The sequence below is a fragment of the Phymastichus coffea genome, unplaced genomic scaffold (genome assembly GCF_024137745.1).
Source record: "Phymastichus coffea isolate CEN01 unplaced genomic scaffold, Cenicafe_Pcof_1.1 PCOF00018, whole genome shotgun sequence".
NCBI classification, from domain to species: Eukaryota; Metazoa; Arthropoda; class Insecta; order Hymenoptera; family Eulophidae; genus Phymastichus; species Phymastichus coffea.
The window spans coordinates 3,641,841-3,659,285 of record NW_026706829.1 but is presented as its reverse complement, the minus strand read 5'-3'; the positions used below and the strand labels follow the sequence as shown (position 1 = coordinate 3,659,285).

The following is a 17,445-nucleotide window of genomic DNA, read 5'->3' as shown; positions in this document are numbered from 1 at the left end:
CCCCAATAACCCCAATAACCCAATAACCAAGAGATATTTTGACTAAGGACCCCCATTTTTTATCCCGGATTCGGAAAGAGCGGAAAATTGTAGATTCAGATAACGTATTATGTGTGGGGTGCGGTTAACCCCCCCCCCCTCGCCTAAGGTCATGTAGGGATCAAATTTATGATTTTCTTCATCTATGCACAGGAATGATCGGGCAAGAGTAAGGTTAATTGTAATAACCCAATAACTCGATAACCCAAATAACCCAATAATCCAATAACCCGATAACCCCAATAATTCAATAACCCCTATATCCCAAAAAATTGTAGAGTCAAACAACAGTGACCTTGAGCTTAAACTTCAGGTTGATTTTCAAAGTCGACTTCATGTATTCAAAGTCTTCATGAGAAGTGTCATTTTCCATTTTGTGAGATAACATGTTCTTTCTATTCTTTTTTCTGGTGTGATTCCGGACAAGCCTACAAAGTTTCAACTAAATTATTTAATAACACTTTTTTAGTATTGTTTATGACAATAGTGATTCGCGAACAGTCCTTCTCAGGATAGTTAAAATGTAATTTTCTTAGTCGACTTAAAAGGAAGGAATATACCGGATTATTCGAGAAACGAAATTGTTGATATTCTGAATTGGGGTTATCGAATTATTGGGGTTATCGGGTTATTGGATTATTGGGTTATTTGGGTTATCGAGTTATTGTGTTATTACAATTAACCTTACTCTTGCCCGATCATTCCTGTGCATAGATGACGCAAATCATAAATTTGACCCCTACATGACCTTAGGCGGGGGGGGGGGTTAACTGCACCCCACACGTAATACGTTATCTAAACGTAGAATTTTCCGCTCCTTCCGAATTCGGGATCAAAAATATGGGTTCCTATTCAAAAAATGACTTTGACCTTCAAATGACCTTGAAAATGAATCTCAAGGTCAAATCGGATTTCACAGAAAGGTTTCCCCCATTGTCCTAAACAACTGTTGTCTGAACAATTTTCTTGTACATCGCCAACCGTCGAAAATTTCGGGGTGGTTCCTTTAAAATGGGACACCCTTGTAGGGATCTACACACCCGACATACGCAAACTGGCGTTGCCGCTGCCGTAGCCGCCGAGCCGCCGTTGCGGTCGGCTACCGCAGCGTCACAGCCACTCGTCAGTACCGCTCTGCCCGCCGACTCGGCAGGTTGATCCTTGTACGCTACATACCTATCAGATAATAAAGTTGCTACCTCTTATATCTACTGCTGACTGTCGGTTAATCCTCAAGATCCTTTACCTCCTGGACGCACAATCGCTACATTTGTGACCCCGAAATTGAAGAAGCAGCCTTCAAAAACCTCGAGGCGAAAAATCCCCTCGAGACACAAGGAGCGGGAGAGTTATACACTTTCTCTGGGCGAGGCCCGCACGAACACTCGTGAGCGCTTTTCGGATCGCCGGCACACACAAAGCCGCGATCGACAGCGAAAGCTATTTCACACGGACCAACGGTGAAATGCCGGCGTGATGCCACTTCCCGAAGAGGGTACTCCCGACGCGAAGCCGCTACCCGAAGAGTTGAGGCGTGACGTCACCGTTGACTTTTCGCTCGACAACTCGACGTCGGAGCCGTGCCGATTTCATCAACGACGAGTTTCATCACAGCCCTGCTGCAGCAACGAGTAGCATAATCGCAGGCTGCAGCAGTAACAGTAACGAGCACAGACATTGTCTTCAAGGGAATCGGCATCAACTCCGAAAATCCAGCGAAGGTACGCACACGCCGCATGTGTCAAATGGCAAGCGTGCACCTACGCGCAAGCGAAAAAGCCCGCGCAAACGTGCACAACGCCCGCGTAAACATCCGATTCCGCGAATCAAACGACGGTTATACGCGCGGCAAAACACCTTCCACACTACTTTCGTAGAATTTGACTACTTTTGCAAACTTGAGCATTTTTATTTTTTCTCACACCGAGATTACAATTCTTTTTGAGTTCGAATTTTTTCATTTTTTCAAAAAAAAAGAAGAGGTTAGTTCGCGATCGCAGCGGCGTGTGATGGACAAACCATTAGTTTGCGTCATTGTGAGGCGTCTGTGAGCGCAGTAAGGGCAACTTGTCAGCTACTCACACGTATCGGCGTTCACTAGGTCGCGGGTCCACAGACAGTCCCGGACCACCCTCGATTGCACGATTCTCTCTCCTTTTCGATCACTTGTTCGAAACGGGCGACATGGCTGAGCAAGCACCGACTCGAGAGCAGTTCAATGACCTGCATAACCAACTCGCCGAAGCAACCGACGCTATCGCGGCATTACGCGCCTCACAACCACAACCACAGCAGCCCTCGGCACCCGCCAACGGAACGACAGTCTTTGCGAGCTATCGACAACCGAAGATCCCCGCATTTTCACGCGTGGATCCGAACACTTGGATCCTGCAAGCCGAAATCACCTTGCGCAATGCCGGCATCACCGCGTCCGCCACCAAGGTAGATTTTATCGCGGAAAAGCTTGACATCGAGGCGCTGTAGGTAGTTTCTGAACTCTTACAACAGAACCCGCGACTCAATGACCTTTATAACCTCGTAAAGGCAAAGCTTGTCGCAGCCTACAGTTCGTCGGCCGAAACTCGCTTGCGTCGCATGATGAAGGGTCAAGTTTCCACGACCGGTAAGCCGTCGGTCATCATCACGCGGCTGAAAGCTCTGAATACGGGCGCCAACGATGACATCATCCGCTCCATTTTTCTTGAGCAGCTTCCAGCCCCCTGCCGCGCAGCGCTAGCCGTATCAAATGTCACTGCCCTCGATACTTTGGGCACGATGGCCGACAAGTACGCAGAGTCAGCGGATGCGGACGCTAGCTACATCACAGCTGTGAACCGTCCAAAAAGCTCACCACCTCTCGCTAACCTCGAAAAGCAAATCGCTGATTTAACAACCCAAGTAGCAAAGCTGCAAGCTTGCTACAAAGCTGCCAACCGCGGTCGATCCCGGTCCCGTAGTCGTGGCTCATGGAACGCAAATAGTCAACAGTCTCCTACTTTGGAGCAGACTACAACACTTTGTCGCATCCACAAAAAGTACGGCGCGGAAGCTCGCAAATGCCACCCACCGTGCTCTTGGGGAAAAGATCACCCGCACGTCGCAGCCACCTGTGATAACAGTTTCTCCAATCGTTTCCACATCCAAGATCGCGCGTCGTGCCTGCATTTCCTCGTCGACACTGGTGCGGAAATTTCGCTATTACCAGTTCCGAACACAAACGCGACGCCCGGCCCACTCCGGTTGTTCGCGGCGAACAATACACACATCAAAACTTACAGCGAAAAGCAGCTCACGCTTGACCTTCGCTTGCAACGTCCCATCGTTTGGAAGTTCCACGTTGCAGCAGTCGCGGCTCCCATTATCGGAGCAGATCTGCTCAACCATCATGGTCTTGGCGTCGACCTTCGCAACCGTAGGCTGATCGACCCCATAAGAAAGGTGTCAAGCGATGGTTATCTCAAAGCATGTGACGTTCCTTCTGTCAGCGCGCTTGACCATAGCTGTCGTTTTGCGAAAATCGTGGCCGATTACCCAGGACTTTCGACCTCAACATCGCGGAAGCCTGTAACTTCGCAGGATATTTTTCACCATATCGAGACTACAGGCCCACCGGTTACCGAGCAAACCAGACGCCTCGATCCGGAAAAATACAAAGCCGCGCAAGACGAGTTTGACGAGCTTATCAAACAAGGCATTTGTCGTCAGTCTAAAAGTCCTTGGGCGAGTCCCATCCACATGGTGCGCAAAAAAGATGGTAAATGGCGTATTTGCGGTGATTATCGCCGGCTTAACGCTGCTATTCAACCTGACAAATTTTCCATATCCCACCTTCACGACTACTCCGTTAATCTCCACGGAAAAACCATTTTTTCAAGACTCGACCTCCACCGGGCGTACTACCAAATCCCCGTAGCTTCTACTAACGTGATCAAGACAGCGGTGACTACCCCTTTTGGTCTACTTGAGTACGTTTTCATGCCTTTCGGCCTTCGAAATGCCACCCAGTCGTTTCAACGACACATCAGACAAGTACTTCAAGGTTTAGATTTCGTTTTCCTTATCTTGACGATATTCTCATCTCCTCAGAAGATGCCAATGAGCATGAGAGACATTTGCGCATCGTTTTAGAGAGATTAGAGCTGGCAGGTTTAAAGCTCAACTTGACAAAGTGCGAATTTGGAAAAAGCGAACTCGTATTCCTTTCATACCTGATCAACAGCGAAGGCTCGAAGCCTACCGACGAAATGGTTCGCGCGATCGTCGAGTTTCCAAAACCAAAAACGATCTCCGCACTCCGGTCATTTTTGAGCCTCGTCAACTTCTACCGCCGTAACCTCCCGCACGCGGCCACCGTGCAAGCGCCGTTGTACGAATTTACACACAACGCGCGCAAAAACGACCAAAGGCCCGTCCAAAGCGTTCCAAAAGATCAAATCCGATCTCGTTAACGCTACGCTATTGAGCCATCCATCGGTTGACGCACCAATGCGCATCTTCACAGACGCATCGACCGAAAGTATGGACGTGAGTGCCGAACAGTTCATTAACAGAGTATGGCGACCATTTGGATCTTTCTCGCGTAAATTTAGTAAGGCTCAGCTCAATTACGACACGTACGATCGCGAGTTAACGGCCGTCCATGAAGGAGTCAAATACTTCAGGGATCATCTCGAAGGAAGGAAATTCAAGATTGTAACGGACCACAAACCCCTCGTTCACGCCTTCGTACAGCGCTCCGATAAGGTATCGCCGAGTCGTCGACGCCAATTCAACTACATCTCGCAGTTTACGACAGAAATGGAGTATATCGAAGGCTCCAAAAACGTCGTGGCCGACTGTCTTTCCCGAGTCGAGTCAGTCAATTCAGTTCGCCTTCCTCTCGAACTGGACATGCTTGAGTTAGCGAAAGCCCAAGCCGTAGACCCTGAAATCGAAGAACTTCGTAAAGATCCCACCAAACATTCTCTCAAACTCATCTTCCTCGAGTGGGGTCATGACCACAATCGCGTTTGCGTTGATCAGTCCGACACAGTACTCCGTCCTTTCATTCCCAAGCCTTTGCGTAAACGTGTGTTTGACCAGTTCCACTCGCTCGCACACGGCGGACCCAAAGTGACAGACCAAGTCATAAGACAACGTTACGTCTGGCCCGGAATGCACAAAGACATCAGGCTTTGGTGCAAAACATGCCTAGATTGTCAGGCATCAAAAGTGTCCCGCCACATCAAAAACAACTCAGCCCCATTCATTGCACCTGACGGTCGCTTTCAACACGTCCAGTTGGACCTGGTAGGACCGCTCTCACCATCTGAAGACTACGTTTATTGCCTCACGATGATTGATCGTTTCTCGCTCTGGACCGAAGCGGTACCGATCCGCGACAAAACAGCGCAGACGGTCACCCGAGCCTTTTATGACAATTGGGTAACCAGATTCGAAGCACCCGAACGAGTCACCACTGACCAGGGATCTGAGTTCGAGGTGCAACTCAATAAGGCACTCCTCTCCTTGATTGGTTGCGAGCGTATCTGCACGACAGCTTGGCACCCAAAAGCAAACGGTATGATAGAGCGTTGGCATCGCACGGTGAAAGCTGCTATCATTTGCCACAACGACGAAAACTGAGTCCGCACACTCTCGACGGTCCTCCCCGGATTACGCATACAAGTTCGAGAGGGTACAGGCGCTTCTCCCGCAGAGTACTTGTACGGCACAGTACTGCGTGTACCCGGAGAATTCTTCCTCGAGGAAGAGTTCAACTCCGACCCGCAAATTTTCGTCGAGAAATTCCGCGAGCACATGCGCAAGGTAAGGCCGATACCAGTAGCCCAGAAATACAAACCTCGCGCATTCTACTTCAAAGACCTGCACACTTGCAAGCACGTATTTTTGCGCACAGCTGCAGTCAAAAAGTCCCTCGAACGCCCTTATACCGGCCCTCACAAAATTCTCGAGCGCATCAATAATCTCGATTTTAAAATCGACGTCAATGGCTCTCCTAAAGTCGTGTCAACGGAACTGCTAAAGCCAGCAAGCCTTCCCACCGAATCGGAGACCGCGTTGACACCTGCATTTCTGCAAAAATCCGACACTGCTGCAAAAGCTCCCGGCAATGACTGCCACGTAACCCGATCGCTACTCATACACTCCTTTCCGAGTGCTTCAAAACAGCCTTCTCCACAACAGCTTACAGCAACCCAAACGATCCCTTCCAACGCAACGCAGCCACAAAGACTCAGCACCCAACCCGCCGCCCCGAGCAGCCCATCCGTGCGAGCACTTGCACCACCGCTACGATCGGCGTTGAAAACTTACCCTGCGAAGAAAACCGCACGTAAAACCGTTTCAATTGCGCATCCTTCTGCAAACGAGATTTTCTTCGTGCTTAGAAATAACTGCGCGCGTTATTATTAAGTCTATACATTGTACTTTTGTAAAACTCCCTTTTCAAAAAATATAAGAGCTTTCACCTCCGTACAAGCTTTTTCAGAGGGGGAACGTGTAGGGATCTACACACCCGACATACGCAAACTGGCGTTGCCGCTGCCGTAGCTGCCGAGCCGCCGTTGCGGTCGGCTACCGCAGCGTCACCGCCACTCGCCAATTCCGCTCTGCCCGCCGACTCGGCAGGTTGCTCCTTGTACGCTACATACCTATCAGATAATAAAGTTGTTACCTCTTATATCTACTGCTGACTGCCAGTTAATCCTCCAGATCCTCTACCTCCTGGACGCATAATCGCTACACCCTGTATAGAATAGTGTAACTACCTGGCAAGTGAGAAGAACTAGGATGGAAGTCATAGCTACGATTTTCTCTCTGTTCCCACTGGAAATAATTTCCATATGAAGCAATTAAAATCAACATAGCATACGGCATATGATTTAGGCCTATACTCCTTTTGTTTAGCTGTTGCTCTCAAATTAAAATCAAAAAGTCACAGTACATTAAGACACTAAAATATTGTAATTACTTTTAAGACTATCATAAGAAATTAAATAATATTTTATCGATCATTGTACTATAGTGCATATTTTTAACATAGGACTACAAAGTATAATTAAATAATAAGATAAAAGCTAACAATAGTCTAGATTAAACTGCAGGATAAACCAAATAATAGTATAACAATCAACTTTATAACTACTTAGATTAGTTTAGAGTTTTTATAAAATATTTTATAATAATTAGTCATGGAATTGCTGTATTTTCGCGTAATCTCAATTTATTATTGATTCTCAGTATTAAGTGACAATGTAAAATTACAATTAAGTATGTTGACTAAAATTTATTTGCGATAATTAACTTATAAACGATAGCGTCACTTTTGCTTTCAAAAATGACACTCTAAGAGCCGTCTTTGGAGAAAAGGGCACCAGTTTAGAAAGTACCGCCCTCTCTCTCTTTCTTTCTCTGAAAACTCACGCCCTCCGATCAATTATGTGTTCTGGTTCGTTCAAGAAAATTCTTCAACCAATGCGGAAAATCTCGACTTTGCCCCCCATGAGCCTGAAGAAGGGGATTTCCACCCAACCATCTACAAGTTATAAAAGCCTCTGTACAAGGTTCAAGGAAGTCGAGAAGTGAAGGAGTGAAGCAGTAAAAGAGTTCAAATAAGTCAAGCAAGTCAAGGGAAGAGTTCGTTCGTCAGTTCAAGAGTTTGTTTGGAAGTTCAGGAGTTCGAAAGTTCAGTAGCTCAGAAGTTAGAAGAAGAAGTAGAGAGGAATAGCCAGCCCGAAAGAAACTAGATAAGTTCCTAACTAGATCAGATCCTTCTCTGAAAATTCATTAAGCAAGAGTCTGGTGAATTTTCATGAGAGTCCCTTAAGAACACATTAAGCAAGAGTCTGCTGTGTTCGTAATAACATTTAGTTTTATATGAGGGTGGTCCGATAAGTACTTAGCCTCACCGCCCGATGGCGCCACTCTCGCAAAAAAAAATTCTATCATGTAATACAACCTTCTCGATGGTTACTGTCAAGATTTCAGCCGGATCGGAGTTGTAGTTTATTTTGAGAGCGTGTGAAAGCAAGTGTGTCCGTTGATTTTTGAAAAATGGAAAAAGAGCAGGATCGGTCGGTGATTCGATTCTTGTTTTTGGAAGGGAAATCGCGCAGCGAAATCAAAAAGCGCATGGATGCTGTGTACGATGACTCTTCTCCTTCGATGGCGACCGTCAAAAATTGGTTTAACGAGTTTCAACGTGGTCACACGTCGATTTTTGAAGAGCCACGTCCAGGTGCTCCGAAAACGGCTACCACGGAGGATAACGTGACAAAAATTCACGATCTCATATTGGCAGATCGACGATTGAAGGTGCGCGAGATAGCTAAGATCGTAGGCATCTCAAAAGACCGCGTGGGTCATATCCTGCATGAAATTTTGGGCATGAGAAAGCTGTCGGTGCGATGGGTGCCGCGTTTGCTCACTCCGGACAACAAGCGCAACCGTGAGACAACTTCAGAGCAATGTCTGACGCTGTTTAAGCGCAATCCGAAGGAGTTACTGCGTCGTTTCGTGACAGTCGACGAAACATGGATCCACAGGTATACACTAGAGACCAAGAAACATTCGAAACAGTGGACTTTACCCGGCGAAAGTGCTCCGAAGAAGGCGAAGACAGCCCCATTGGCCGGAAAGGTGATGGCCACCGTTTTCTGGGATTCACAAGGTGTGATCTACATCGACTACCTGGAGAGGGGCAAAACGGTCACAGGGCTGTATGATGCCGAATTATTGTCTTCCACCATGACAACGCACCGGCTCACACCTCCGCCGTCGCCATGGCCAAATTGGTCGAATTAGGCTACGAACTGCTGCCCCATCCACCGTATTCTCCAGATTTAGTCCCGTGCGACTTCTTTTTGTTTCCAAACTTGAAAAAGTCACTTGCCGGGCAGAAATTTGAGTTGAATGAGGAGGTAATCACTGCCACGGAAGCCTACTTTTCAGACCTCGAGGAAACGTATTTTTCAGACGGGTTAAATAAGTTGGAGCATCGCTGGGCCAAGTGTATCGAACTAAAAGGAGACTATGTTGAAAAATAAATCGCCACTTTTCCAAAATTTTCGTTTTTCTTTTGTAGGCTAAGTACTTATCGGACCACCCTCGTATATCACGTTAGCATACAGTTTTCTTTACGCAACAATATTGTTCATCCCGGCTAATGCGTTACGCGCAAGCCAAATCAGAGCGACCATGAGTCTACGTTTACTTCAAGCATACCTGAGAGTCACTCCGACGTCACAGATATATATTATAACGGGGTGTATATTTAATGTGCGTGCTACGCCGGGTACGGCTTGCGGGTTCGTTTTGTGAATGTGCGTGAATTGACTAGTAGGGATTCGAGAGGATCCATTCATTCGCGTTCTTATACCAAGACAGGATTGGTGGAGACATAATGTAACGCTGGTTACATTTGGGGATTAGATTTTATTATCTTAGCTTAGTAATGTGAAGGCTCTGCCCTCGAGGGCAGATGCTCTCAGGATCGATAGTCTGAAGGGAAGCCGGTCGCTCCCTCTTCACCCTCTTCATTAAGGCTAGGGCGGCCTCTAGCCTCCCATTCCAGCCTCTCCACCACTATCTGTGGGTGCTGTCAAACGCGGGGTAATGGCAGATGTTACATCCTTCCCATTGTGCCCGCGATATGGTTTCTCTTGGTAGTCCCCTCTCTCGTGGCGTTAATGTCAACCCGTCCCGACAGTTAGGTGCTGACCACAGTTAGTGTATGCGTTGTTCACACTTTTCCGTTTTGAGGGAGGCACAGCGTAATCAAACATTACCACCCCTCTCCCTGGGTGCCGAAGGTTGGCATAACCCACTGTCTTTTACTCCTTCGCTTTCAGATATACTTTGGAGATCCGGAAGTCAAGTTTGCTACGACATCCCTGACGCTCACAGGAAGTCGGAGCCTTATTAATCTAAGACGGCGACCTCCTCGAAAGGAGTACCGATCTTTTCAAGGTTCACGCTCAGAGAGAGCGGAACTAAAGGCTTGACCCGCGGTTTGGGCGCGACGGGACTCTAGTTGTCCCGACGTCTACCGCGTCGGAAGCGCGTGGCATACAAATCTTACGAGATTTACTTGACCTGGTACCACTACCCCGAAGAGGCCAACCCAAATTGGGATGTTAGAAGAGAGACCCAGCTAGGACAGCCAGAGGAAATTCCTAAGACGATCAACCAGCTAAGCCTCCCTTCCTGGGTTCGTTCAAAGCATCCCACCCTGCGTACCTATATTAAGGGATTGCTCCCACGACTCACAGGTCCCCCGCTTCGACATACCAGGGCACGTCTTCCGATTACTTTTCGGTCATTCCCACTCACGCTGGTGGGTATCCGTTATTCGAAAAGTTGTTTCCTCATTTTCGCCTCAATTTCGGATTTCATTTTCTATGGATAGGCTTTTATGACTCGCTGATGTTGATCTCTGCTCTTTCGATTAATATTTGCTGACTTTGGGTCAGGGTCGGGTTTTCGCTTAGCTGACAAGGCAGTTTTCAATATTCGTGCCAGACATGCCACTCATTCGAATCAATTTCCGAAGTTTAGGCTTAAATCAGGTGTTTAATTAACGTTCGAAATTAGCGTTCAAATTGTTATGTTGACCATCTGGCCTACGTTCTCATAGGAGAGCGTTGTGTCTTTTACCTACTGTCTCCTTGCGGAGATAGTGTTTTCAGCCCCACCACGTGAAGGTACACACATCCGCACCTGTGACGGCAAGTATTCTTTCAGTTCACATTGCATTCACTTCGAGTCGACTTGCATTTACTGCTTGTCGAGGGCAATCGGTGACGCACTTTGTACATCAGCATTTGCATGTGCCTGTACAGAAAGAGAAGTTTGTGACATTCTCTTCTAAAGCAACGAATTGTTTGTTTGAGAAATCTCAATTCTATGTTGAGGAAGACAATCATAATCCGCCGCTTTGACAAAAGATTTTTGCACAAAGTAACCTGGCCAGCCGCGAGGCTGGCCATAAGGTGAATTATGTGCATCGTCTATGTTTTTGCTAAGCGAATCGTAATTGAACTTCCTAAGAGCGTCCTGATTGCAACCGCCAGGTGCTGACCACAATGGCGGCTCGAGCAATGATTCCGCTGATGGGACCATCACAACGTTGATGTGGATCGGGCCCAGGACCTGGTTTACGTTGGTACCGCTGAAGTTCACCACGATGTTTACTCTCCCGCGACTTTGGTTTTGTGACACCGCCACCGTGGGCGTTGGCTCTTGTGTCGTCAGTAGTCGAAGTCGTTCGGGCGGTATCCTTCAGCCTCAAACACGTCGAATGCCTAGTGCACGGCGTATTGGAGATGACTGAGGGTGGTCCAGCCGATCTCTACCTCTTATAGGCCTCAGATAATTTCCGGTCACGATCGATGCTCGTTTCGAATAGATCAATCGCGGAGAAAATCAGGATGCCAGGTTGCGTTGAAGGCTTCATCGTCCATTTGAGTGAATATCGTGCAGGTTGGTGCGCGAGTTGGAATCGCCCCCGCGGGCGGCCCTCTTCAAGGGGTATCCGTACAGATGAAGACAGGGCCTGTGTCTTCTCGTCTCCAACCTTGTCGATCTGCACCGTTGATAAGCCCTCGTGGGCTCGTGACCGTTCTTGCTCCTCCTTTTTCTGAGTTTCGCTCACAAAGTGCAGGGCGGCGCGGACCACTCCATCAACGGCGAGACTTAAATCTAAAATGATCAGGGCGGCCGCCGCTTCTCGAATTGCTCTATCGCAATCTTCATCCTGCAATAAAACATTATATATGTCCTAGACATCAATAAACGAACTTTCACGATAAATATCGAAGGTGGGCGCCTTCTTGGCTGCCCAGTGCCTTCGTCGCTAGGAATGGAGGTGGAGTCCTTTTCGCCGGCCTCTCAGGGCCTCCGATCTCGGGGCGTCATGCAGTGATGATGAGTATTTTCAGGGGTCGCCCCCTTATTTTCCTCAAAACGGATGGTGGCGAACTTGGCGGATGTTGTAGATACGTTCCTCCTCGAACAGTTTGCACATTTTTGCGGGGTCGTCCGCGTAGACACCTCTCAACTCCAATCGCCGAAGTAGGAGTTATTACCTTTACCTTGTGTCTTTGGCGTTTCGTTCGTTTCGTCAGACGGAACTTTGTCGTGCAAATTATTGCGGGAACAGCGCGATCGCTTCAAATTTCTCTCAGAACTTTATGGAAACGCGTTCTTTTCGCTCTCGGCACAATTACCCTTGCTGGGCAACGATTCATTTGCTAGAGATGGGTCGCTCGTCACCTCTACTCCATCAATGGTTGGGGTAGTGCTATCCTGGGACATTCGAGTTGGGTCGATGTCTTCCGCTGGCGTGTCATCAGGACCATAATATGGTTTGAGGTCTTTGACATGTACCAATTCCTCAATTTCTTTCTGTTGGTTGGCGAGGCGGTAGGAGTTAGCTCTGAGTACCTCTACGATCACGTAAGGATCTGAAAAATTGGGTGCTAGCTTCACGGATATGCTTAGAACCGCGCTGGGTAGGACTCGATTTCTTTTCCACATCCAATCTCGTTCCTTAAATTCTGAGGCCCTTCCTCTAGCGTTGAAGTACCTCACCTGGCGCAACAATTCATCTAAGGCGATCTCTCGGGCCTCTTGTAGAGAGAAGCAATTGTTTTACATGTGTTTGTCCCATTACCTCAACCTGCTCAGGTCCTCGTCTTTAACCACGAGCTCGTTCTTCTCCCTTCGAAGGGTTTTAGGAGCTTCCGGCTGCCTGCGGTAGTTGAGCATAGTGAGAAGTTTCCGTAGAGCTATAGATAGCGGTATTCAGAGCAAACACGAACTCGGGTATGAACCGATCCCATTCTTTGTGATTCTCTTGAAGATATGACGTGATCATCGTCTTCAGCGCACGGTTAACTCTTTCCGTAGGGTTGGGTTGGATTGGCTAAGGTGTGTAAGTCGGTGTAAACATCCGGCTCATCCCTTACTCCCTCAGGTAACTGTCTACAATCTGGTTTTTGAACTCTCAGTGCCATTATCGGATAGGAAGACTTTGGGCGCTCCAAAGCGCATGATCACTCGTTCTCTGATTTCTTTCACAATTGTCTTACCGTTTGCGCTGCGTATGGAAACACATTCTACCCATCGCGTGAACAAATCGATGAAAGCTAGTACATATTCGTGTTCTCGAGGACTGCGAGGAAATGAACTGGCGATGTCGTCAGCTACTATCTGCCATGGTGTTGACAAAGTTCGGTCTTTCATCATCGCGCGAGGGAGCTGCTGTTCGACCTTGCACTGTTGGCATACTTGACACATCCTGACATACTCCTTGATGTCTTTATACATGCCTGGCTAATAGTGAGATCGAACGAATGTTTCCTCCCGTCCTAAATGGCGGGCTGTCTCAGTATAGTGATTCTCAAATAGAACCCTCTCACGGTCTTCAGGTGACACAGCTAACTTCCAGATATTCTCGTCGTCGTACTCTCCGTGGTGGTCACTAGTCAATTCCTATTATTCATCTTACAATTACTCGATAAGTTTACTATTACCTAAGATTACCTATTATTGCCATTCAGTCTTATTATACTTAATATTGAAACTACGGAAATTGCGTTGGGAAGTGTGAGTTACGTTGTTTCTGAGAAACACTACTCGAAGTCAGAGTTATACCAAACTCTAATTAATTCACGTTACACTAGCTTCTTTATGCTATAATTTCTTTGATTATAATTTATTTTTGAAAGAGACTTCGCTTTCTTTTGTAATTTTTAAAATAAGGAATTAATAATATAATATATAGTTTCAGTATGATTTCCAAGCTTTACGTCAACTAAAGCATATAACATTTCAATATCTATGAAAATTATGTAATTATTTTCGACGGAAATATATTTCGGTTTATTGTGAAGTATTTCAATATAGAAATAGTGATTATAGTTACAATTACAATGATTCATGCTTATCAATTGACATTATCATGAGTGAATTACACTCTTCCTTATTATAATAAAGTTATTGTCTTATTTTTTATTGATGATAATTGCGACGTGTTAGAAATATGTTTGAATACGTGTGTCATTTCATAGAATTGAAAATTAATATTATGTTCTATAATTTTAAATAGTTTTAATAAAAAGTAAAAATTTTCACATTTTATTGTAATGAATTCATATTTGATAAGACTTACATCTCGATCCGGATCCAAAAACATGAATATAATCATCATAATATAATATGGAGCCCACCACAGTAAGAAAACTATCACTATCACAACGCTAATACGCAGTGATTTAATTTTAGCTCTCTGCAATAATCTTTCACGACTCAAGTCTCCTCTATTATTGATTGTGTGGTTATACATTATTTTTGACTTAAAGACTCTTTCACTTCCTGTAAACCATGTTACAAAATGGTATTTATATATTCAAATCATATTTAATAATAATTTTAATTTTCAATAAGAACATAGTAATGATATCTATGATCTTTATAATGTTAGTTTTGTAACATGAAAATCAATTACTCAATAATGTCTGTGCTTATTTATTTGCTGCTGGTTTTTTTTGTTTGAATGAGACTCAACTATTTCGTTTAGAAAATTTACTTAAAATCATTTAGGTGGAGAGAGAGAAAGAGAGAGAGAACATACATAACATAAAAATTATACATACATACACTGCCGGTCAGTCACTTTTACTCCCCCTCGAGCAAAATTGCTTGAACTTGGAAGTTTCATATTTTTGGTCAGAATTAACGTACAGAGACGAGCGAAAACGCATTTGAAAACTCTTTCCAAGAGCTTTCGAATAGTATGCATCGGAAAATTTATGAAATCGGTTTTCTAATTTTTTCAATCGAATATTCATCAATGAAAATTCCGAAATTTTCAGTCTATCTTTGATAACTTGCCAATTCTAGGGAAAAAATCCCACAAAAATTTTAAGTACAGCATTTTCTTCCTTTTTCCAAACCCTATCCAAATCACTCGTCAAAAAATGTTGTCCATCAAATATGACCCTTGTATGAGAAATTTTCTTGAAAATTGACACGTTTTTTCAACTTTTTATAACTTTGTAAATAAACATCCTAGAAAAAAGTGTACATGAAAAAAAGTGTTTCTTTTTTCATGTAAAATACTGCAGAATTTTTTCAAATAAAAAGAAATATTTTTTTTATCCATCTTTCTATGGTCGGTCAAAAATAAAGTAAAATATTCATCCGCAACGTGAAATTGTCTTCTTGTAAAATAAAACTTATAGTTTTCAAAAACTTCTTGTTCCCATTTTTTTTCCTCACAAGAACGTTGTTTTTCAATTATTTTTCATCGCTGTTTTTATAGCCGGTGCAAAAAAAACTATATATTGTACAGGAAACGATAGTGAGTATACGTGTGTGTGTTCACACCCAGTAATCACAGGCTTATTTAGTAGGTACTCAACACGTTGTATACTCCGGTGTTTACAAATAAAGTTATATACGAACGCTCATCATATGAAATGTGGTATCTTCTTAAATATTTCTGTGTCTACGATTATGAGCAAACTAGTCGATCGCGAGCCTTTCAAGTGTGAACAACTGTTTGTGTAATGTGTAGTGAACATGGCAAAATCGAAGAAGTTGAAAATAGACAGGCGCACAGTGGCTTATAATATTAAAAATTTCTGTACATCTGGAAGTGTCGAAAATAGGCAACGTAAACCAAGAAGAAAAACTACTGCCAAAGAAGATGACTACATTTGTCGAACAAGTTTGCGTAATCGAAAAGTCACTGCCTCTGAACTTACCGCAGATGTCAACAAATATTTAGAAAAACCTGTAAGTGTGAGTCCGGTAAAGAGACGTTTGCGAGAGAAAGGACTTTTTGGTCGAGTTGCCGTTAAGAGGCCACTTCTACGATGTGTAAATAAAAAGAAACGCTTACAGTGGGCAAAAAGTCATAAAAATTGGACTATTACTGATTGGAAAAATGTACTGTGGTCTGAGGAGTCAAAATTTGAAACTTTGAAAGTAGAAAGAGAGTGTATGTAAGAAGACGGGTTGGTGAGAAATATACGTAATAGTGATTATTTAGTTCCAAGTGTGAAGCATGGCGGTGGTTTAGTTATGGTATGGGGTTATTTTGCTAGATTAAAAGTAGGCGATATTGTGAAAATTGATGGAATCTTAAAGAAAGAAAGTTACAAAAACATTCTACAAAGGCACGCTGTAACATCAGGAATTTAACTAGTGGGAGCACAATTTGTTAAAAGCAAGATAACGATCCAAAACATACATCCAATTTATGTAAAAATTATCTCTCAAATTTATAAAAAAAAAAAAAATTGAAAGTTATACAATGGACAGCCCAGTCGCCTCATTTGAATCCCATCGAACTGCTATGGGAAGAGCTCGTGGGATCGAGCAGTGAGAAAATCTTGCCCAAGCTCTGCAACTAATTTATGAGAAATTTTACAAAGAGAATGGAACAATCTCCAAGAAACCATATTGGACAAACTAGTCGCAAGGATGCCAAGAATATGCAAAGCTGTTATCAAGCATAAAGGAGGCCACTTTGATGAAAAAAAGTTTAATTGGTTTGATACAAGTTCTAATTATCGCAAGTTTATGTTTGTTAATTACAAAGTCACTATTATTACGTGTTATTGTTATAAGACGGTGCATTTATTTATTCTAATTTTATTTATTTCGAAGATATTTAGCAAAAAATTTGGTTCATCGTCCTTCCGTATTTGATTACTTTTGTCTATTTTTTGTTATCTATTTTTAAAATGTGTAGGGACGTAGTAAATCACAAAAAAACTAAAACGAAGCGTAAAAAAAAAAGTTAAATTCCTTTATTTTTTTAATGTGCTAAAAAACCGAAAAAAAATTTTTTCTCTATTTCTTTATTTTAACTTTATTTTCGTATTCTTGGACACAAAATGAAACTTTTTTCTCTATGGAATTTTTTTCCAAAACGTACGCAAGTCGAAGTAATTGAGGATTGGAAAAAAGGTTACTTTTTACAAAAAACGCCGTAACTCGTTTAAAAAACACCGGATGGAACCCCGCGGGAGCTCATTTTAAAGGGAAAGACATTACCCTCCGAACCCCTCCGGTCGATTTGCCCTCCACCGCCTGGTTCTAAATTGGCATTGATTTAAGTCGAGGTTAAAAAAATTGAAATTTTTATTATCAGTTTTTTTACTGTAAAAAACACATATTTTCATTTTTAAGTCTCTGCACGTCTTAAATGGAAGCTTTTGTAATTACCTTAAAATGCCCTGCGGTATTTTGTGATACGATGATTTCCGACCGAGATACAAAACTTTCAAGTTTGCCTAATTTTGAGGTAAGCATGGCAAAAGTGATTGACGGTCAGTGTATTTTTTAAATTAGAATCATGTTCTCTTCATCTACTTTTGATATGATGCTTTTCCG

General features: G+C 44.0%; 1 protein-coding gene across 1 annotated transcript in view; it reads right to left on the bottom strand.

Annotated features, from left to right (window-relative positions):
• Window positions 1-14,100: 14,100 nt before the first annotated feature.
• LOC131675287 (gonadotropin-releasing hormone receptor) overlaps window positions 14,101-17,445 on the bottom strand; it is a 232,557-nt gene continuing 229,212 nt past the window's right edge. Inside the window, exons 4-5 of the mRNA XM_058954214.1 lie at window positions 14,213-14,415; window positions 14,101-14,133 (exon numbers count right to left, since the gene is read on the bottom strand). Coding sequence (XP_058810197.1) covers window positions 14,101-14,133; window positions 14,213-14,415 — 236 coding nt within the window. The remainder of the gene's footprint in view (window positions 14,134-14,212; window positions 14,416-17,445) is intronic.